Raw genomic sequence first — 23,477 nt, 5'->3', positions numbered from 1 at the left:
TTCTGTTTCCACTGCAGCTTTGAACTTCATAAACACTTGAACAACCTCAGACTTATGCTTCAAAAAATAAACCCAGCAATATCTGGTATGATCATCAATGAAGAGAATAAAGTACCTGTTGCCATTAAGTGATTCAGTCCTCATGGGGCCACAAACATCAGTATGCACCAATTCCAACTTGCTTGAGGCTCTCTAGGTTGTGTTTGTTAGAAATAGAAGCCTGGCTTGCTTTCCCATCTAACAAACCTCACAAACATCTTCATTCTGAACTGTCTTGGTGAAGTTTTCAACCATTTTCTTACTGACCATTTGAGCCATGGATTTGAAGTTGGCATGACCAAGTCTTTGATGCCAAAGCTTGATATCTTCTGTTGAAGCAGTATGGGCTGAGTGTGAGTCATCTGACCAGTCAACTTCAAAGCATTTTTCACTCATGGAGATTGTTATGAGGCTTGATCCAATGGGATCAGTAATTTCGCACTCCTGGCCCTTGAACACAACTGAGTATCTTTCTCTAGTAATTGAGAGATGCTAAGAAGGTTCCTGTCAATCTCTGGTACCAACAACACATTTTTGATGATTTTGTCACCTGTGGCAGTGCATATTAGCACATTTCCCTTGCCTTCAGCCTTGATGAACTGACCATTCCCAATTTTTACCCTGGTTTTGCAGCTTCTATCCAAGGTTTTGAAAATTGTTGCATCTGGTGACATGTGATTGGTACAGCCACTGTCCAGCAACCACCCTTTTGAGCCTTTGCCTTGACCAGCCAGACATGACACAGCAAAGACTTGCTCTTCATGGTCACTGTTGTTTTCAGCCACTCGAGCTTCTTCACCCTTGTGTTGTAGTTGGTTTTGGCCAGGTCTGTCTTTTTCTTTGCAGACCCTTTCAACATGGCCCTTCTTCTTGCAGTGTTGACACACAACATCTGGCCTGAACCAGCATCTGGTCTCTGGATGACCAGGTCTTTTACAAAATCTGCAGAGCCGATCTCCTCCTCTTGCAGCATCAGGCTTAGGCCTGCTTTTCCAATTCTTCTTGCCTTTATAGGCTGAGGTGCTTGAGGCTGCTTTGGCCTTAGCTTGGAAAGCACCCTCCTGGTGCTCTTCCATCCTGCTGGCTCTCCTTTGCTCCTAAGCATAAAGAGCATTGATAAGCTAAGTTAGAGAGATGGTTGCCAGGTCTCTCAAATCCTATAAGGATGAGATCTTTGCCTCATATCTTTCAGGCAATGTTGAGAGCACCTTCTCCACAATTCTTGCCTCACTGAACTGTTCTCCTAGCAATCTTATGTTGTTGACCACAGCCATTATCTTGTCTGAGTATTGGTTCACTGTCTCATCTTCCTTCATCTTGAGATTTTCAAAGTCTCTTCTCAAATTCAACAACTACTGCTGCCTTGTTCTTTCAGTGCCTTGGAACTCCTCCTTGAGCTTGTCCCAGGCTTGCTTGGGGGTCTCACAAGCCATAATTCTGGTGAAGATAACATCAGAAACACAGTTCTGAATGCATGACATGGCCTTATGCCTTTTGGTCCTCTCATCTGCATGCTGCCTGATTTGAGCCACTATTGGATTGACTCGAAGTGCAGCTGGCTCGACAACAGTGTTGACAACTTCCCACAGATCAAAGGCCTGTAGGTAAGTCCTCATCTTAACAACCCATATGTGGAACCCCTCACCATTAAAGACTGGTGGTGCTGCAGGAGAAAAGCCTGATGAAGCTATTCAGTTTACTACAACAGGTCCTCTAAGATGAAAGCTCTTGATACCAATTGTTGGATCTTGAAACAAAGCAGCAAGCAAAACAGGAAGCTTGTGCAGCAAGCCTCGTGGCTTGTGGAAGAAACAAAGACAGAATTTCAAAGGAAAACAAGAACAAAAAATCGAAAGCAAAGAAAATGGAGCATAAGTTGAATGAAATTCAATAATTTTTCATTAAATTGAACAATGGCATAATGCCAACACATAAAACCAAGCTTTTGCTCGTCAAAAATCAACATAAAGTCAACTAATCCATACCAACTACCACTAATACATTGGAACTTACAAAACTAAACTTGTACACTTAAGTATAGTTGGTCATCAGCTCCTACATCATCAAATTACATCAAATGTAATCTAAACTAAGTTTAAAATGAACTAGAACACATTACATAAACTATGGTTACAAAAGAAACAAAATAAGCAGCTTCAGCATAGTGGCTCGACAGCTTCTGGTCTTGGCCTACTCTGCTTGGTCTAATGACTGATGTATGAGCTGCATGGAGGGCCACATTCTAACAAATTGTTTACAGACAAGTTGACAACAAGGGGTAGCTGTCGACATGAAATTGAGACTTGAGACAAGATACGGCTTGAGATGTAGCGGTTGTTGATATCCATTAAACGCTCGGCCGGCTGATTGATTCAGCTTAAAATGCAAAAAGGCTCAAAAGTCTTAAAACCCACCAATTGAATATCAACTTTACCACCCTTTTGCCAAAAACTTCTACCTATATTCAGTGGTTGGTTCTTCCCTTTTTGTTTTTTCCTATGAATTTTCCATTGGCTTTGTTAGCAAATTAACAACCGCGTCTTGAGTTGACTTCTGCATCAAAATGTCACAGTCATAATATCACTCCGATATACCATTTTTAATTATTTTCCATCTTTGTCAATACATTGGATTTCAAGTTTCAACTTATTTTACCAGTAATCTCTAATTAAGAAATTGTATAGTGGAGTAGATTATTTTCGCTTGAAAGTTCTTCCCTGAAACTGCTTAGTAATAGCTCCCTGTCAGTGTTTCTAACTCAGTAATATTTAAGGTTTGCTTGTAGGGTCTCAAAGCTGCAGTAGAGCCATTAAGACAAGATATGGAACATTCAACTAATTTCAGACAAACCATTCATTTGCTCGTGTTTTGTTATTTTCTGTTTGGTCTTAATGATCTTGCTCTTGCTGATCCTCCCTATTCGGTTTGTTCAAACAATACCAATAATAATTCATTGAATACTTCATTTCAGACTAGTCTGCAAAATCTCCTCGGTTTACTGGCCTCAAACGCTTCAGTCTCCAGATACTACAATATCTCTTATGGAAATGAAACCGATAAAGTTTACGGTCAGTTCATGTGCCTCGACTATGTTTCATACGACGATTGCCATGGCTGCATCTCAGGGGCAATACAGGCTATAATGAATCTTTGTCCGAACAATACAGAAGCAGTCGTTTGGGAGGAAGTTTGTCAATTGCGTTACTCAAATGTTAGCTTCCTCGGTCAATTGAATGTCAAAGACAACATCGGCAAAGATAACGTAATTAATATCTCAGAACCAGTAAAGTTTCAAGCTCTTGTGGAGAACAAGCTGCGAAATCTTACCAAACAGGCAGCCTTTAACTCTTCGGCAAATAAGTATGCTACTGGTGATGAACCGTATACGATCGATGACACTTTGTATGCTCTGGTGCAGTGTACCTTAGACTTATCCCCTGATAAATGTAACAAATGCCTTGAAGCTGCCATAAAAGATGTTGCATCCCAGTGCTATGGTTCTCGTGGAGCAAGGTTACTTAGTCGCAGTTGCTATCTTAGGTATGAGTTATATGCATTTTATGAAGGTGCCAATGAAACCTCTGCTTCCCCGAAAACTCAACCCACGACAAGAAGTGGTGGAAGTGGAAGGAAAATATGGGTGATTATAGTTCTTACAATTGGATCAGCATTTTTGGTGGTAGTGCTAATGGCTTCCTTTGTATACTGTGGTGCAATGAAGAAAGGAACTCGAAAAGGTAACTATAACAATAAGATTAAGTATTCTTACAAATCTTCATGTGCCTTTTAGAGGCTAAATTTGATCCTTTTTGTTTTGATGTCCCAGGGAAGGACGAAATCCTGAGAAATCATGTTCAACTACACAATAGTGGGGACTCTGAGAACCCGGATTTCCAGGATTTTGAAGGCTTAGATGAGTTAAAAGCAAATGATTCTTATATTGATTTGGCAACCATACACTCAGCTACTAATAACTTCTCTGATTCAAACATGCTGGGACAAGGTGGTTTTGGACCTGTTTACAAGGTAATACAAATTTCTATAAGATAATTGAGATACCCAAATCAACAATTCTGCTATATATTGAAAGAAAATGGGTCTTTTCTCATTAGGGTGTACTTCCTGATGGAAAGCAAGTGGCTGTCAAACGGCTTTCAAGCTTCTCTGAGCAAGGTGCCTTGGAGTTCACAAATGAAGTCCTACTGATATTGAAACTTCAACATAAAAACCTTGTCAGGCTTCTGGGTTTCTGTGTGGATCAGCAAGAACAGTTGCTTGTTTATGAATTTATGCCCAACAGCAGCCTTGATGTTGTCCTCTTTGGTATTGTTCTTGAACTCTTTATTTGTTTTGAGCTCTTTAAGTAACTGGAAATTACTCGAAGTGTTTGCTTGATACTTGTCTTTTGCATTAGATCCAAAGAAACGTGCACAGCTCAATTGGAGCAAACGTTTAAACATTATTAATGGAATTGCAAGGGGAATTCTTTATCTACACGAGGATTCACGACTTAGGATCATACATAGGGACCTGAAGGCTAGTAACGTGTTGCTCGATTTTGACATGAACCCAAAAATCTCAGATTTTGGAATGGCAAGAATCTTTGCTGGAGCGGACAGTGAAGCTAATACAGCACGTATAGTCGGAACATAGTAAGGCACCGCTCTTATAATTTCAGTTCATTTCCTCAAAATTTAACTATTGTTCAAAGCACACAGTGTGATCTGCTAAATAATTCTTTCTCAAGCATACTAAAATCTAGTTCTTCTTTGCATTAGTGGATATATGGCTCCGGAGTACGCCATGGAGGGATTGTATTCGATCAAGTCTGATGTTTTCAGCTTTGGAGTACTCTTGCTTGAGATAATTACAGGCAGAAGGAATGCAGGGTTCAATCAAACGAAACATGCCCAAACCCTTGTTGCATATGTAACTTTTTAATCCACAGCTTGAATCACTTGCTTTTCAATTTACTAGACACTGTTAATGACATTGAATCATGATGCAGGTATGGCATCTATGGAACGAAGGGAATGCTCTGGAATTGATGGATCCATTACTAGCTGATGTATTGATGGACGAATTTTTAAGATTCATTCATATCGGACTGTTGTGTGTCCAAGAAGATGCATTTGACAGGCCTACCATGTCCTCTGTTGTGGTAATGTTAAAAGGTGAAACTGTGACACTAAGCCAACCACAACAACCTGCCTTCTCCATGGGAAGACATACTGAGCACCATCAAACATTCACTAGAAGTTGCTCCACCAATGGTTTATCAATTTCAAGTGTTGCACCTAGATGATTGACCCCGAAACTCCAGTGATGCCAGAGATTCAATCTTTTCTTTACCCAAAGGTTTCTACATGTGATGATAACTTCATTTCACATAAATTTAGTACATACTAGTGTTATCTTCTTTAAGATATTTTGTATGTCATAATAAGTTTCTGACCTTGAATCACAATTGTTTCTAAATTCCAACTAACAAAGGCTGCCCTTGCAGTAGCCAAAGATACTGTTGGGCTACTAATATCCCAAATAGATAGCAAAAACCAAGCCATCAATTATGAACCATTCAAATTCAATCATCATCAATCCTTCCACTTTTCAGATATTTTTATACCAGATATTTTCATCAAGCTTTGACACAACATTCAGATATTTTCAACTCTCTCCATTTTAGAAAAAAGCTTAAATACCCAAGTTTGGATTCACCACTCTCCACTAGATCCCTTTCATCTACCACACAAACTTAGCTGAAAGATCAATGGCAGCCATGGCAACAGCTCTCACTTCACTGTCTTCAAGCCCCAAACCAACATTCCTAGACCACAACAAGTCATCCTTCAGCGGCACTCCAATTCCTTCTCGCTTCACTCCCATCAAGTCGTCCTCACACAACTCTGCCATTTCCATGTCCTTAACCCCTCCTTATGACTTACAATCCTTTAAATTCCAACCCATCAAAGAATCCTATGTTTCTCGTGAAATGACACGCCGTTACATGATGGACATTATTACCTATGCTGACACTGATGTTATCATCGTCGGCGCCGGTTCCGCTGGCCTCTCTTGTGCTTACGAGATTAGCAAAAACCCCAACATCCGTGTTGCCATAATCGAACAATCTGTTAGCCCTGGTGGAGGTGCATGGCTTGGTGGCCAACTATTTTCAGCCATGGTTGTTCGCAAACCAGCTCACAGGTTCCTCGACGAGCTCGGCATCCAATATGACGAACAAGAAGACTACGTTGTCATCAAGCATGCAGCTTTGTTCACATCAACAATCATGAGCAAGCTTTTAGCAAGGCCTAACGTGAAGTTGTTCAATGCTGTGGCTGCTGAGGATCTGATAGTCAAAGGAAACAGGGTTGCCGGTGTGGTAACGAACTGGGCTTTGGTATCAATGAACCACGACACACAATCCTGCATGGACCCGAACGTGATGGAGTCTAAGGTTGTGGTCAGTTCTTGTGGACATGATGGACCTTTTGGAGCCACTGGGGTCAAGAGATTGAAGAGCATTGGGATGATTGACAGCGTCCCTGGAATGAAGGCACTGGATATGAACACGGCAGAGGATGCAATCGTTAGGCTCACAAGGGAAATTGTGCCTGGCATGATTGTAACAGGAATGGAAGTTGCAGAGATTGATGGTGCCCCAAGAATGGTAACTATTAACACTCCATTTTTACTTTTTAATTGTGATTTGACTTATTGATGTGTTATAATGATGAAATTGTGGATTTGGTTTTTTCAGGGTCCAACATTTGGAGCAATGATGATATCAGGGCAGAAAGCAGCACACTTAGCCTTGAAGGCATTGGGGCAGCCCAACGCCATAGATGTGACCTTCAGCAAAGCTGAAAGGGTACAGCCTGAGTTTGTTCTAGCTGCTGCTGAAACAGAGGAGACTGTGGATGCTTGAAAAAATATTTGATAATTTTCAGGAAATGGAATAAATAAAGAAACATGTGGATGAAATTAGACCTTTTTGGAATGAATTGATGCATTGAATGTGAACAAAAGGTGAGCTTTGGTTTTGATTAATGTCCATATAATGTTGGAAAATGAAGAAAATAATATCTAGATTGAGTTTTTATTGGGCTGCAACTTGTTTGATTCATTTTTAAGCTCACCCATCTTTTTTTTTTAATTAAAACCCATTCAACTTCAACAAATATAGTTAAGTACAAAAGAATGTAATTCCGCCGGAAATCGAAAATGAATGTGAGCTCATACACTCTAAGCTTAAATGATCAAGTTTGTCAGTTAATGTATCACCTGAACAGGCTACATACTGAAAAATAGGACCGTCGAATAAAATGATAAAAATCTGAGCCTCATTTAACAATTGGCCTAATAAGACCGTCGAATAAAATGATAAAAATCTGAGCCTCATTTAACAATTGGCCTAATAAAGGTAAGTCCATACTATAAATGAATTAAGTTTAGAGACTACCAAAATACAATTACTCTCCAAAATTACATGTCTAAAGCACATAGCTTGTGCATAACATAACCCAACAATTATGGCATGGGACTCCGGGTTGATAACCCTTCCAAGTTGTCGCCTAAAACCTTTATAAACCAACCCATCTCCATCTTACAATACTGCACAAAGCCCCACACGGACTCACGCCTCAGAAAAAGTAGCATCAACATTTAGCTTCAAAGCCAAGCCTTAAGGAGGTCTCTATGGAACAACCTGTAGCACTTTTGGAATCAAGGGCCTATGAATGAGATTATGGACCTTGAACTAGATTTGGAGCTGTACGCATATCACAAAGCAACATGTGCTAGAGTTTGTTTTCTTTTCAAGACCGCATCATTGCTCACATTCCATAGGGGCCAAATCAGGGCCAATATGCTTGTTAATGCCTCCTTATCAAGCAACCTCATCGTATGTTCAAGCCAATTAATACAACTCACTACATCAACAAACAATAAAGAATTACCAATCCCAGCTAGAATATAAGTATCACGAGATATCTGACAATTTCATAAGGTATGAAGGATGATCTATTTCCTACATCTAGCATCGTTAGATGTAGGAGTAGTGGCTATCTTGGCCACTGTTGGAACGATCTCAAGGCCTATGCACTATGCAAACACTTTGACTTTTGGCAGGGTATTGAGCTTCCAAATAACTCTTTAGTAGAAACCACATGGATCAAAGCTCATAGGCTTCATAAGTAACCAATAATAACATGTAACACCTCTTACCCATCCCGATGATTAGTACATATAAGAGATATTACTAAGACAAATGCAAGACACCTATAACTTATAATCTCAAGACATCATTTTTTAATTCAATTAAATAAATTCAATAAATCAAGATTAATATATTTGGAGGCTTTAAAAACATTTTAAAGTCATTTAAAAACAATTCACAAGTTCCCGAAGGTGTTTGGAACCAAAAGGAGCTCTCGGAGGTTTAAAATGACAAAAACACAAAAGTTTTTAGTGCAGTGGAGTAAATCTTGAGACTTGGCTCAAGAGTATTGAGACTTTGCCCTTTTTACTGTAGCTTTTTAGCTACTGGCTTGCAAGTATCGATACTTGGCCCAAAGGTAACGAAACTAGGGACCCTTGGAGTAAAATTAAGCCAACTAACTTGTTAGTCTCGAGACTTAAGTTTCGTGTCTTGAAACATGAAGTAAGGGATCAAAATTTCAAGTTTAAAGCACCTAGAAATCACCTTAACGCATTAAATAAAGTGATCTAATTCAATCCAATCTTTAAAATATATTCTGCCAAGTGATATGATCTTCATTGATGGGTTAGATATCATCCATATAATTAGCACAACCAATAAATATTGTTTCATAAATTGCCAATATCTTAAATATGAAAATTGTTTAAAACAGCTCCAGTGGTAAATGAGTGGGCACTCCCTTAGCACTCAATTACCAGTTCCATATTTTCCAATAGATATCATATGATGGTGTTTAGGGATGATTTGAGATATTTTCGAACTAATTTTCAGGTCTGTTAACTCAAGTATTAATACCTAATTTTTAGGTACTGGCACTTACAAGTCAGTATCTAAAAAGCTACAGTAGGAGGCTTAACTCTAGATACTTACATGCTAATTCTAGAGACTTATGGGCCAAGTCTTGAGACTTGTTACCAAAGTCTCAAGACTTATTGTATTGCACCTATACAACTTGTATTTTTGGTTGTTCTAAATCCTCAAAACCCTATTTATGTTTTGGACATGTCCAAACACCTAGGAATTGTTTCAAAGAGATTTTGAAAATATGCTTATAGTTTTTTTAAATGTTTAAATTGATTTATCGGATTTCACCAAGTGTTTAAATGATTATTTTAACAAAAAAAAATTGTATAAGTTATGAAAGTATCAGTGTGACATAGCTTATTTGTGTTGATCGTTGGACCATGTAAGGGATGTTACATATCAAGTTGTTGACTTTTACTAGTCTTATTCTCCAAGATACCAAATTGACTTAAAACTTTAAAATAATAGTACTCTCTTTAAATTGACCACGACACAAACTCATGTATATAACTTTTACTTGTCTTAAAAATTCACTTAATAGAGGGTTTTCCATATAGTAACGTCAAGTGATTGGTTTTCATGAAGGTGTTTGACATAAATTCTTACAAGTATATAGTTGATTTAACTTTAATTTGTTTAGTCTTGGATCTTGTAATTAGTCCTTGTTGGAAAATTAAACTTGTATTTGTATCTTGATTGTGTGCACATGCATTATTAAAGATATATGCTATTATAATTCATGATGCTATTTGTAACACCCCCTAACTCTTATCCGTTGCTGGAACAAGATTACGGAGCATTACCAGACTTTTTCGATCAATAACGAACATAAAATAAATACAAACATTAAACAATTCAATTAACATACATTTCATAATTAATCATATCGTCCCTTTTTTGGCGGCACTTGAGGCCTTAAATATGTGTTAGAAACAAATTGGGACTTATTCCGAAGTCTAGAAAATTTTTCATAAAATTTCAAAATTTTTCCTAGATGCAGGGCTCACACGCCCGTGTTGTCAAGGGACATGCCCGTGTGACCTAGTGACATGCCCGTGCTTCAGGCCTTGTCCTACCCTGTGTAACTCTCTGACTACATCACGCGGCCAAGTTACACACCCGTGTGCTAGGCCGTGTGGCCAATTTATTTTTCAAAAATTAGGTGCAGTTTTCACACGGCCAGGGCACGTATCCGTGTGCTAGGCCGTGTGTCTCATACGGCTTAGACACACGCCCGTGTCTCTGCCCGTGTGGAGATTTCTGGGCATTCTGTTTTGAAAATTTTAAATTGCAGGGAACACATGACCAAATCACACGCCCATGTGATAGCCGTGTGTCTCACACGGTCTAGTCACACGCCCGTGTGCCAGGCCGTGTGGACTTAATATGAGTCTTATACACCAAGTATACCAACCCTGCAAATCTTGAAAACCAAGCATTTTAAAAACTATTTATTCAACCAATCCAAAATACATTCAAATACATCTAAAACACGTCAAAATAATCAATCTATTGACCTAATCAATATACCCTTATAAGCACTTCAAATGCATTACCAAAACAATCTAATATTCACCATAAAAACCATTTCTAAAATCATGCAAATTTTAACCAAAAATTTAGCTTAATTCTTACTCACTTGTATAACAATTTAAACATTCCACATTAAGCCTTCACATACCACATATATTTATATATTAACAACTAATATCATCTTGTATTATTATTTACATTCACTTCCCAAAATAACAAACTTGAACATCCTAGGTACATGCTATTACCAAAAAGAAATATACTTCACCACTTTGAGTTCAGGATCGACTTTGGATGCTGAATCGGAAATTCAACTTTAACCTAACCTACGCACAAAAACAAACCGTACGCTGAGTATAGACTCAGTGGAATTTCTATAATCTGAATGCTTAAAAGTAAACAACATAGTAAATATGTATATTTAATCTTACAAAGTATTAGTTAACCAATAAATCAATTTATACATTAATCACCATTTCTCAATTCTAGCTATCTCAAATAGCTTTTCTTATTTTATTTTACACATCATTTAACCATAATCATGTTCATTTCATGAACCCATAGTTCATGCAATTTCATACATTTCAATTTCAAAATTCATTCATTGCTCATTCCAATCCATATTCCATATCATTCAATATCAATCAATTGACCAATATATTTATTTACCCTTATCAACGCAACTCGGACTAGAACGGATACATGGATCCAACCAAAATACACCAATATGACACCCAGTGCCTCATCGGATAATTTGAAGTAATAATTTGACACCCAATGTCTCATTAACCATGCCGAAGTAAATTGGTACCCAATACCTCATCGAATTTATCTGAAATAATAATTTGACACCCAGTGTCTCATCGACTAGAAGTCAAAGTAATCCCTAAACACTTCCAATCCTATGGCATGCCAACTATATCAGACTCAGCCCGATACAATTAATACGGTTTTCAAATCAAATTTTCCATTTCAATCAATATTCATTCCAATTCAAATAATCACATATGCTCATAATTCAATTCTATTCAATTCAATATCATAATATCAATTACTTACATCAATCTACTTACCATACACATTAAATAATAAATTCAACAATTAATTATTAAGTTCGGATTTTAAAAATGCAAACTGTAATTTCTAAATCACTCCTCGTCAACTTTCTCTTTTCCTTCCTTAGCCGAGGTCTCCGGCACAACGTTAGCTACAGAAATTAAAACAATTTAAAAACATCAATACACACAATTTCATATTGAATATTTCAATTTATATTCAACTTTTGCATAAATTCTAATTTAGTCCCTAACTAAAACTAACTCTATTTCTTCCAAAACTATTTCCATATCTTATTCAATTTCCACTTTAAAATAATTTCAACTTTCTAATTTCACCATAAAACTCTAAATTTAAAAATTCTATAAATTTAGTCTCTATTACTTTAAAACTTATAATTTGTTTACAATTCAGTCCTTTTTCACTTCTAACTTGAAATTCTATCAATTTAATCCCTAACACTTCAATTTATTCAACATGAACAACATCTAAAAATTCACTAACTTCTAAAATTTCAACATAAATCAAGTAGTATTTTATTCTAGGATTCTAAAAACATCAAAATTACAAGAAAATGGGCTAAATTGACTAACCAATTAAGCTTGAAATCTTGAAACCCTAATATCTCCTTCTTTTTCTTTTCTCCCTTTTCTTTTTCCCTTTCTTCTCTGTTTCAACCCTTGCTTTTGGTTCTTTTTATTTTATTGCTTTTATTTCTTTTATGTTTTAGTTATATTATTATATTATCTTATTATATTATAATAATTGCTTAACTAATAAGTAAATACATAATAATTACAGATATATGTATATAAGTATTACACATGTTAACTTCACTAACAAACTCTTGTCATCTTTTGGCTTAATTACTTATTTAGTCCTTAAATTTTCTCTCTTTTACAATTCAACTTTTATTCTATCTGCAATCTAGCCCATATACCTAATTAACCTTAATTCAATATAATTCACCTAGCCAAAACCTAATTAATCACACAACTAACTTTGTAAATATTTTTAATAAATATTTACGAATCCATTTTACAAAAATGAAGACCCGAAAATACACTTTCCGATACTCGTAAAATTTTGAGTCATTACATTTCTCCCCCTTTAATAAAATTCGTCCTCGAAATTTACCTAAAAAGAGGTGGGGGTACTGAGATCTCATAGCTTTTTCTGGTTCCCAAGTTGCTTGCTCAATACTATGACTTCGCCATAATACTTTTACCAACGGAACTCGTTTATTACGCAACTCTTTTACCTCTCGAGCTAATATCTCAACCGGCTCTTCTTCGTATGATAAATCGAGTTGGATTTTAATATCCTCTGTTGAAATAATGTGAGAAAGGTCTGATCTGTATCTTCTGAGCATGGAAACATGAAAAACATCATGAATCTTCTGTAATTCTGGAGGCAAAACCAAACAGTAGGCAACTGGTCCAACTCTTTCCACAATCTCATATGGCCCAATAAAACGAGGACTCAATTTTCCTTTTCGACTAAATCTCAAAATTTTCTTCCAAGGAGAAACTTTGAGAAATACCTTATCACCGACAAAATACTCAATATCCTGACGTTTCAAATCTGCATAAGATTTCTGTCTATTGAAATTTGTCTTCAATCTATCTCTAATCTTCTTAACAGTATCCTCTGTTTCTTGAATTAACTCTGGCCTAATCATTTTTCTTTCATTCAATTCCATCCAACACACAGGTGATCGACATCTACAACCATATAGAGCCTCATACGGAGCCATTTGAATACTTAATTGGAAACTATTATTATATGCAAATTCAGCTAAATGTAAATAATGCTCCCAACCTAATTTAAAATCAATGACACAAGTTCAAAGCATATCTTCAAGCTGTGTGGACATTTGGAAATAGGAACATAGGACCGTGTCCCAGCCCGTGTCCATGCTTGTGTAACTCTCTAACTTGGGTCACACTACCAAGCCAGACGTCCGTGTGCCAAGCCGTGTAACTCTAGAAATGCAACCTGTAAAAACCTACAAGGGACACACGGCCGTGTCTCACACACAACTAAGACACACACCGGTGTCTTTGACCGTGTGGACGAAAAATAAGCCATTTTCAAGGCATTTTTCTCACCCATTCATGCACATACCTATAACCAATTTACCACAGGTAATCAAGCACTCCAAAGTGCACCAAACCATGCTACAACAAGCTATCCAATTAAGATACATAAGCATACAACCAATGTGTCCAAAAAGCGTCTCAATCATAATCATTAAACATGTATATCCATATACATAAATTGGTTAAAAGTTCAACTAACTTATAACTAAACTTATGTCATAACTTACCACTTTGTTTACTTATCAAATTTCACACTAAAAGTACCAAACATTCCATTTTACATCTAACACCAATAGCCATACATGTCACCTATAACAATTATACCAATTCACCACATTCAAACATATCGAAAAACCATATCAACTCCAACCATCAAGGCCATCTAAATGACATAAATCTAACCATATCTAGATGGTTCCAACAATCAACATGTATACAAACCAGATTTCAAACATGCACATCTATTCAAAACCTTTCCAAGGCAAACCATATCTTGACCATGTTGAGGTCAATTCATCATATATCACTTTGGCCGTTCAAACATGCTTTAACACATTATCAAATTAACACATATCAACAAGGCACCAAATGTATCGAGGCTACATCACCTAAAATGACAAATACATGCCAAACACATCAATAAACATTTAACTAATCATCAACCATAAGTTCACCTATACATGCCATTATAACCTTAACCAAAATATCGAAATCTACTATATAATTGCTGGATAGTGTGATCGATCTCCGATGAGCTTCTAACCCGATTGAGCTTCCGATAATCTGAAAAGTAACTAAAAAACAACTACGTAAGCAATGAATGCTTAGTAAGCTTGTATAAACTTTAGTCATATCAATCCATTTCAAATATGAAATTTATACATATCAAGAATAATCATATAACAATATTGCATGGTTCATGAAACCATATCCAATAACTCACGAAATGAATAAATCCACAACATCAAATATACATATCAACCCTAGTATAGTAGGACTCTATAAAACTTTAAACCCTTTCAAATTTTCTTATTTTCATTTGCATTTTATTACTTTCTATTGCATTTACTCTCATTAGCTCAAATAAAAACATCAATTCAATTCATCATTCCCTTTTTCATCATTCTACACTTCAGGTATGAACTTACTATTTCATTACCTTTCCACACCCGTTTCATATGCATAACACACAAGACATAAGCATATCATTCAATCATAGCCACAAGCTAGTGCATCAAAACATAACTCCTTTTGGAATTAGTCACATGATAAACCATTTCACAAGAAATTACTTTTTCTTTATTCAATTACCCATTTAATCACTCAAATCAAATAGCAATCAAATTTTACATCTTTTACGATTTAGTCCTTTTTAATTAATTAACTATCAAAATGTCAACATTTTTTAACGAAAATTTAATACCATTTTGGTGACATGCCGTAAATATTTAAAAATATTTATGGCTCAATTTATAGAAATGAGGTCCTAATACCTCATTTTCTAAAACCACTTTACCTCAGGGTCTTATCACTTGAACTTAATTAATCCTTGAAATAGTATAGATTATCAAATAAAAAATCTTTTCAAAGCCACAATTAACTTGTAAATATTAAATAATAATATTTACGAACTTATTTACTGGATTTGGTGGCCCCGAAACTACTGTTTTCGACACCTCTAAAAAGTGGGTTGTTACAATAGAGACCTTAAGTATTTGGATGGTATGAGTTTTTTTTCAAAGAAGGTTAATTTTGTAATTTTCAGATTTAGGGATTAAATTGAATAAAGTGTAAAATTTTGAGGCAAACTTAAAAAATTGTAAATAAAAAGGAATATGTATTAAATTGAATGATACATGAAATTGAAGCTAATAAAATGAAGTAAACTATTTTATAGATCAAGAACAAGTAGATAACTGAGGAAAAGAGAAAGTTTTTGACTAGTCCCTGAACTTTTACAAACTTTACAGTTTAGGCCTAGTAAGTTCGTTCAATTTATTTTAACATATTTTGAAATGTACATTGATCATGAAATTGGTTATTGAATATTTTAGTGAATGCTTGATTATAAACTATTATAGATTTAGAAAATAATTGCTTTGAACTTTGCTAAACGACGTTGTGTTATGAGCTAGATGAACATAGGATATAGTACGTTTGGCATGCCAATAGTTTATGTCGCGCGTAGTATGGGGTTGATTTGATATGAGACAATGATTCATGACTTGTTATTGTACACTTAATATAGTCCAGCATTTGTTGCAGGCTATTGTGAAATATTACAGTGATTCTGGCATGTTACCGGAGCGGATGTAAAGCCTTTGGGCTTGGCACTTAGTGCCTAGACGTGTTTTTGGTTAGAATGGCTCGTTTGAGCTTTTGGCGTGTTTTGGGTGGATAATTGTGTACTCATATCCGTTATATCGTTCATCGAGCATAATTTTTCAATGTTAAATGTTTTGTTAATGAATCATAAAAGGTTGTACATAAATTTTCCAATAGCATTGTGACTTGATATTGAATGAGTTAGTATGTTGTATTAATACGTAACTCGTATATGATTTTATATAACCTCACCTGTTAATAATGGTGGTTGACAGGAAGCACTGTCTATTAATCTTGTTATTAAAATTGCTATGTTTATTTCAATAAGCTTTATCAATTTAACTATCGAACTTACTAATCTCTATAGAAGCTTACTCGTGTTATTTTCTTATTTCCTTATAGATAGCATTTTGTGGAATCGAGCAAATGGATCAACTCGAAGATCACACTATCCAGTCACATTTTGGTAGTTTTTAAAAGTTAGCTTTTGGGTTATATGGCATGTAATAGGTGAAATTTTTAAATGTTTGATTGTATGTTATGTGGTAATTCTGAAAGTGATGAATGATGTTTATGTTCAGTATTAACTTGTATATGTTCATGTTCATGTCATGTTTTTTGATCATTTGGTATAAGTCTTATGTAGGTGTTTGAAATTATGGTAGGAATGTATATGTTTGAATGAGAGGAGTAATGGTAAGTTTTAAAATGAAATGATATAAGATTTGAGAGTTTGAATGAATACTTGTTAGTATGTTTGGTGTATGAATGTGATATGGAATATAGCCTTGAATTTGGTTTGTCTTGGAATGTGAATTGAGGTGCCAAATGATGGCATATTGGTTAGACATAGGTTGAGTGAATTTGACATGTTTTTAGGTGTGATTGAATATGTTTGTGCATGAAATTGTAGTTGAAAATAGCTTGACTTGGCGATAAAGTTTTGGTGGAAAAATGACTTAAAATGCAAACTTTTTAAGGTGCACACGGTTTGGGATATGGACTGCCACACATGGCCACCCCACACGGCCGTGTGTAATTATTATTTTTGGTGCAAGTTTCACACAGCTTGGCACACGGTTTGGCATACGGCCCGCGACACGACCATGTGATCATATTTCAAATATACACACAGTCATAGAGAATTACACGGCCTAGAGGCACGACTGTGTGACCAAACTTCGAATGTATACACGGTTTGACACACGGCCTGTGAAACAGCCATGTGACCCTCTTTTAATACCCACACGGATGGACACGCGGGCTGGGTCACGGCCGTGTGTTCTATACATCAAATGCTCACATAGCCTGAGCTATGTCACACAGCTTGGCCACATAGCCGTGTGACCCTTGTTTTTCATAACTTATCAATTTTCCAGACTTTTCTGATTTGTTTGAAAATGATCCCTGAACATTATCAAACTATTTTTAGGGCCCTGTAAGCTCGGTTTAAGGCCCATAAGTGTATTTCTACCTTGATTAAAATGAGTTATTGAAGGTTATTATTTAATTTGCATAATTGTTTCTATTTGAAGTAAAATGTTTGGAATTGTATTGTAATACTCCGTACCCTAATCCAACGACAGAGACGGGTAGGAGTGTTATAATTGAGCCCTTAGGAAAAATGTTCAATATATTGTGCCCTTGTGACCCTTAAAAAACTAATTAGGCCCTTCCATTAACGGAAATCGTCAGTTGACCAATTTGACTGTTAACTTTGCTAACGTGGCATGCTAACATGACAGACGATAATGGCGTGGCATGCCACACCAGCAAAAATAAAAATTATAAAAAAATTTAAAATTAATAAAATATATAGAGAGAGAATGAACCTGGACAATAGATTGTCCAAATTCATTCAAGATGAGTACAAACTATAATTTTTTTTTTAAAAAAAAGATAAAATTACTAAAAATTATAAAGATGTTATAAAAATTTGAATATGTAAATAACTATAAAAATTTCATAAAAATATAAAAAATTAATTAAAATGCGAAAGAGAGTGCCATGAAAGAATTCAAAATTACAAAAGCTTTTCAAAAATTGAAAAAAATTTCATGATAGAACTCAAAATGAAGGGTGCTATGCAATCCTCCTTGTAAAGAGAGGTGAGAGAAAGATAGGAGGAAGAAAGAAAATGAAAATATATTTTAATAATTTTTATGATGTTTTAAAAAATTATAGTTTTGCACTTTCCTTGAATGAATTTAGATAAATAGTTGTTCAAGTTCATTCTATATATATATATATATATATATATATATATATTTATTTATTAATTTTAAAATATATTTTATAATTTTTTATTTTTTATTGGTAACGTGGCATGCCACATCAACACATATTTTTTTTAAAGTTTGTTGACGTGACATGCCACATAGCACTGTATGTCATGTCAGGATACCACATCAATGTCGTTTGACACATCAGCAAAGTTAACGTCAAACCAATCAACTAACGACTTTCTTTAACGGAATGGCTTAGTTGATTTTTTGGGAGGTCACTAAGAGTTCAATAAAATGAACTTTTTTTCCTAAGAGTTTAATTACATTTTTATTTTTTTACTAAGGGTTTTTTAATGCTTAAGCTAATATTATTTTATAAATAAAATAATTTTAAGAAAACCCATATTCAAACTTTTATCTTTTTTAGTTTTATTTTATAAATAATAATTTATTTAATGTACATATGGTCTTGTTCTTTAGTACTTGCTAAATTTGTTAAGCATTGGGCATTACCTTTGTGCACAACCAATGGCACCAATAACTCTTACTTCAAATTTTTTTTATTTCTACATCCTTCATTGTTGTGCCATCCAACTAGAAATCAGTTATAGAGCTATCAACATGGCTTTACACTTATTGGGTCTCTAAGACTTCATCCTTAGTTGTATATCCCCAATTGTGTTCACTTCCAAGCTGTAGTTTTTGACCCAACTTGAACACACTGTTTGTTAATGTTGAAAAAAAAAGAAAAAATTGAATTTGCTTAAGTCTTATTCATGGTTTTCTCTTGAATTGTTTTATTTATACGATTGTTAATTTTATTTATAAAATTATTATTTTATAATTAAATTCAATGTTAGAAAATGGGTATTGATTTATTCAAAAATATTTTTATAATTTTGTATCTATTTTTATAAAATTTTATATATTCCTATCAAAAATAAACTTATATATATATATATATATAATTTTTAAAGTTTTTAATTTCTGAATTTTTATATTAAAGATTAAATTAACATAATGTGAAAAGTTAATGGTTAAATTTGTTGAACTTTTAAAATTAAAACTAAATTGATAAAATCTGAATTTTAAAATTAAAATTAAATTGATAAAATCAGTAAATATTAAAGAGATAAATTTATTATTATTTTAATAAAAAATTTTTGTTAATGATTTAATAGATGAGATTAAAATAGAAATTTTAAATCCAATACGTTAAAAGAGATTAGAGGTGTTCATGGGCCGGGCTGGTCAATTTGGGTTCGGCCAAGCTTAACTAAAATCATGCCCATTTATTGGGCTCAAAATTTGGCCACCCAAAAAATGAGCCTAAAATTTTGTCCAAGCCCGACCGAATAAAAATACTAAAACCGAGGTCCAATCCGCCCTCCAGTATTAATTTTTATATTATTTTTAAATATATATAATACATCAAAAATACAAAAAATATCAAAATAAATATTTCCCAACAAATTAAAAATAAATTTTAAAAAATATGTAGACTTAAATAACACTAAGATAAATGCAACTTAACAAGCAAATGCTTCTAAAATAATAAAAATTAACAAATACCTTTAAAATAATAAGAAAATTAACAATAAAATAAATTTTATACAATATCCAAACAATAACAACAAAATAATAGCAACATGATAATAAAATGGTAGCAAAATAGGAGAAAATAACAAGAAAATAACATTCAAAAATAAAAAAATATGCAGATTTTTTTGTCCTTTAGTGATTCGGGCGGTAAAACAGCCCCTAACTAAAAATACCTTACTCGAGGCTCGGCTCATTTTTTAAACGAGCCTTATTTTTTTGTCCAAACCCATTTTTTAGACCTATATTTTTGTTCAAGCCCTCCCATATTTCGAGCGGGCCTTCGGGCCGGGCCGGATAGCCCGGCACATGCACATCTCTAAAGGAGATGAACATTTCGTTTACCCTATTTTTTTATAACATTGTAATAAAAATTCCTGTCGTAATAAAATTAATAGAGAAATTTTTAAAAAAATGATGATGGTTGATTCCTTCACCAAACTCTTTCTTGTAGCTGTGTGTCTTTCAACCTTTAGCTTCGGCAGTTTAGAGAATCCAACGCGATGGTACTACTTCTGTTCTAACGCAACCACTTTGACCAGAAACATCGTCTATGCCGCGAATGTCGATCAGCTCTTCTCTTATCTCTCAACCAACGCGACGGAGCACGACGGATTCTTCAACACCACCGCGGGACAGGAGCCTAACATGGTGTATGGTCTCTTTCTCTGCCGTGGGGATGCCCGTCCTGAAATATGCCGTGACTGCATCAACCTTGCTGCTGCCGATGTAGCTAAACTTTGTCCTAACCAAAGTTGGGCTATTATTTGGTATAACAAGTGCATGCTACGTTACTCGAACCGGTCCATCTTTTCTTCCATGGCTGAAAGACCTAATGTAAGTTTGTCGTACCGGGTAGACGCCATGGAACCATACCGCTTTAACCGGCTGGTTGCAACTGTGATGAAAGATATTGCAACTCGGGCTCCAAACGCTAGATCCAGGACTAAAAAGTTTGCTACGAAAGAGGCAACTTTTAATGCGTTCCAAACACTTTACAGCCTAGCACAGTGCACACCCGACATTTCCAGTGAGGATTGCTACAGATGCCTCCAGGACGCTATTGCAGACTTGCAATTCTATTTCGGTGGAAAACAATCAGGATTTGCTATGTACCCTAGCTGTACTGCACAGTATCAGACAAGCCCTTTCTATAGCCTAAACCAAACTGGATTAGCTAAGCCCCCGGTCTCGCCTCAACATCCTCTTCTGCTCCCTCCACCTCCACCTCCTCCTCCAGGTCGGTGTAATAGATCAAAGTAGTGTAGTCGATGCATCATTTACTCAAATTTTGTTTTAAATTCGCTTTACTTAATCTCCTCTGCTTTTGTGGGAACATTGAATAGGTTTTCTTCATGTAGTGAGTGTGAATCGGAGTATCATTGTATAATTATAACGTGTTCTATCAATTTCTATCAATAATTTTCAAACCATTCTTCTTTATTCAGGTAAAAGGGGGATATCATCACAGACAGTGATCAAAATTGTTGTTTCAACAGTTGGCTTTTTGGTTTTGTCCTGTTTCTTATGTGGTGTTCTTGGTTGGCAAGCAACCAAGAAACTAACTGCGCGAAAAACCAGAAATGGTAAGCCAAAGTCTGTAATATGACCATTCAGCTCAAAAATCACCATTATATTTGCTTAGAAGCCAATGACTTTCACAATTTATATAATTTGCAGATGGACTCAAAGCCAAGGCTTTGCAATCTCTGAGATTTGATTTGAGTATAATTGAAGCTGCTACAAAAAACTTCGCTGAAGTTAACAAGATCGGTACTGGTGGATTTGGCAGTGTATATAAGGTGAGGAAAATGGTATGATCGTATAAAATTATCTCCACTCCTTTTGGTTAAGATTTAGAGATAGCCACAAGGTTGATTGTTTCATAAAGAATTATTGTGCTTGACATGATTAGGGTATACTTACTGATGGACAAGAAATAGCTGTGAAGAGACTATCAACAAGCTCGGGTCAAGGTGCTGATGAGTTTCAGACTGAAGTTGTATTGGTAGCCAAACTTCAGCATCGGAATCTTGTGAAGCTATTAGGGTATTGCCTAGAAAGAACAGAGACGATGCTTATCTATGAATTTGTGCCCAACAAAAGCCTTGATCACTTCATATTTGGTTTGGCCCTTTCACACAGACAGATATACATGCATGCTTTTATTTTCACCAAAACTAACCTGTTTATGACCTATTGATCATGACAAACAACATTTACTTTTTCTTTTGCTCTTTCATTTCAGATCTTGAAAAACAAAGACAGTTAGTTTGGCCCCTACGATACAAAATAATTAAAGGGATTGCTCGAGGGCTTTTATACCTTCACTCAGATTCGCGTCTCAAAATCATACACCGTGATCTTAAAGCTGGTAATATTCTATTAGACAAGGACATGACCCCAAAGGTTTCTGATTTTGGTATGGCAAAGATTGTTGGGGAGAATAAAAGCCTACAACATACCAAGAGAATCGCCGGCACATAGTAAGTTAAATTCCATTCAATTGCATTTTACTTTCACTCATGCAAATCTCTGTTTTGATATTCCTGCATTATATTGACAAAAAATCTACTAAGTTCCGGGTTAATTACTGACGCTTTTATGTTGCAGTGGTTACATGTCTCCAGAATATGCTGTGCATGGACGATTCTCTGAAAAGTCTGATGTATATAGTTTCGGTATTTTGATGCTGGAAATTGTATGTGGCAAAAGGAATACAAGTTTCTGTCACTCTGCACATGCCGAAAACCTTCTAACTTACGTAAGTCTAAGAGGATCCAACACTTGCACCCGACTTCAAATAATTGTGTACTGAGAAGTGTTATATGGTGGTTGTTTGCAGGTATGGAGACAATGGAAAAATGGGACACCAATAGAAGTGATGGATTCAGCCTTAGGAGATTCTTATGTAAGCAATGAAGTTGCAAGGTGCATTCACATCGCCTTGTTGTGCGTTCAACAAGATCCAGAAGCAAGGCCACCAATGGCGAAAGTTGTTCTCATGCTCAGCAGTTCCTCGGTTACTTTGCCATTACCTCAAAGAACAGCATTCTATTTTGGCACCATTACTGAAGGAAAGCCTTCGATTATGAATTATAAATCTGATCAATCAACAAGTAGTGCCTTGGCCACAGTTAACGAGACGTCCCTTACTGAACTATTCCCTCGTTAAATCCGATGAGTGTGTAATGGATGGTCATGATGAAGCTCGACAACATTATCTATAAATATACATAACCTTTGTTGAGGATGTGTTTAGACTTGCTTAATAATAGATAATAGGTCTGTAGACCAAGTCTTTAGAGATTTAAATTTATGTTACATAATTTTAAGAGTAAGTTAAGTATTTGTGACATGGCTTTTTAAGAGTAAATTTTACAAATTTTTGTTAATTTTTTACTATATAATATGAACAATATAACAGATTATATTGTACTTCCAATATATCTTTCATTCATATTTTCTGTGTTTTATATTATTACTAAAATACTAATAATCTTTCACTTCGATATTTAGTGTTATTTATTTAGTAAAAGTAATCCAGCTTAATTAACTCACTCAATTCAT

At 35.2% G+C, this 23,477-nt stretch overlaps 4 protein-coding genes across 4 annotated transcripts; 3 read left to right on the top strand and 1 right to left on the bottom strand.

The window, feature by feature from the left end:
• Positions 1–443: 443 nt before the first annotated feature.
• On the bottom strand, positions 444–1,355 carry LOC108465859 (uncharacterized). The gene is made up of 2 exons (XM_017766248.1): positions 1,218–1,355; positions 444–1,136 (listed from the first exon to the last, which is right to left on the bottom strand). Exons 1-2 carry the CDS (start codon positions 1,353–1,355, stop codon positions 444–446), a joined length of 831 nt encoding a protein of 276 aa, XP_017621737.1.
• Positions 1,356–2,674: 1,319 nt separating this feature from the next.
• On the top strand, positions 2,675–5,506 carry LOC108484953 (cysteine-rich receptor-like protein kinase 10). Its single transcript, XM_017788829.2, has 6 exons — positions 2,675–3,776; positions 3,866–4,065; positions 4,152–4,362; positions 4,454–4,691; positions 4,818–4,968; positions 5,048–5,506. Exons 1-6 carry the CDS (start codon positions 2,861–2,863, stop codon positions 5,342–5,344), a joined length of 2,013 nt encoding a protein of 670 aa, XP_017644318.1. The 5' UTR covers positions 2,675–2,860; the 3' UTR covers positions 5,345–5,506.
• A 150-nt stretch (positions 5,507–5,656) lies between these two features.
• On the top strand, positions 5,657–7,070 carry LOC108486471 (thiamine thiazole synthase 2, chloroplastic-like). Its single transcript, XM_017790533.2, has 2 exons — positions 5,657–6,712; positions 6,803–7,070. The coding sequence occupies exons 1-2, from the start codon at positions 5,810–5,812 to the stop codon at positions 6,968–6,970; spliced, it is 1,071 nt and encodes a 356-aa protein (XP_017646022.1). The 5' UTR covers positions 5,657–5,809; the 3' UTR covers positions 6,971–7,070.
• A 13,189-nt stretch (positions 7,071–20,259) lies between these two features.
• On the top strand, positions 20,260–23,369 carry LOC108486469 (cysteine-rich receptor-like protein kinase 44). Its single transcript, XM_017790531.2, has 7 exons — positions 20,260–21,147; positions 21,356–21,493; positions 21,588–21,709; positions 21,823–22,033; positions 22,156–22,393; positions 22,521–22,671; positions 22,753–23,369. Exons 1-7 carry the CDS (start codon positions 20,322–20,324, stop codon positions 23,080–23,082), a joined length of 2,016 nt encoding a protein of 671 aa, XP_017646020.1. The 5' UTR covers positions 20,260–20,321; the 3' UTR covers positions 23,083–23,369.
• Positions 23,370–23,477: the final 108 nt, after the last annotated feature.

This window comes from Gossypium arboreum, chromosome 6 (genome assembly GCF_025698485.1).
Source record: "Gossypium arboreum isolate Shixiya-1 chromosome 6, ASM2569848v2, whole genome shotgun sequence".
Classification (NCBI taxonomy): Eukaryota; Viridiplantae; Streptophyta; class Magnoliopsida; order Malvales; family Malvaceae; genus Gossypium; species Gossypium arboreum.
Note: the sequence above shows the minus strand (reverse complement) of the source record. Positions and strands in the feature narration are given on the sequence as shown.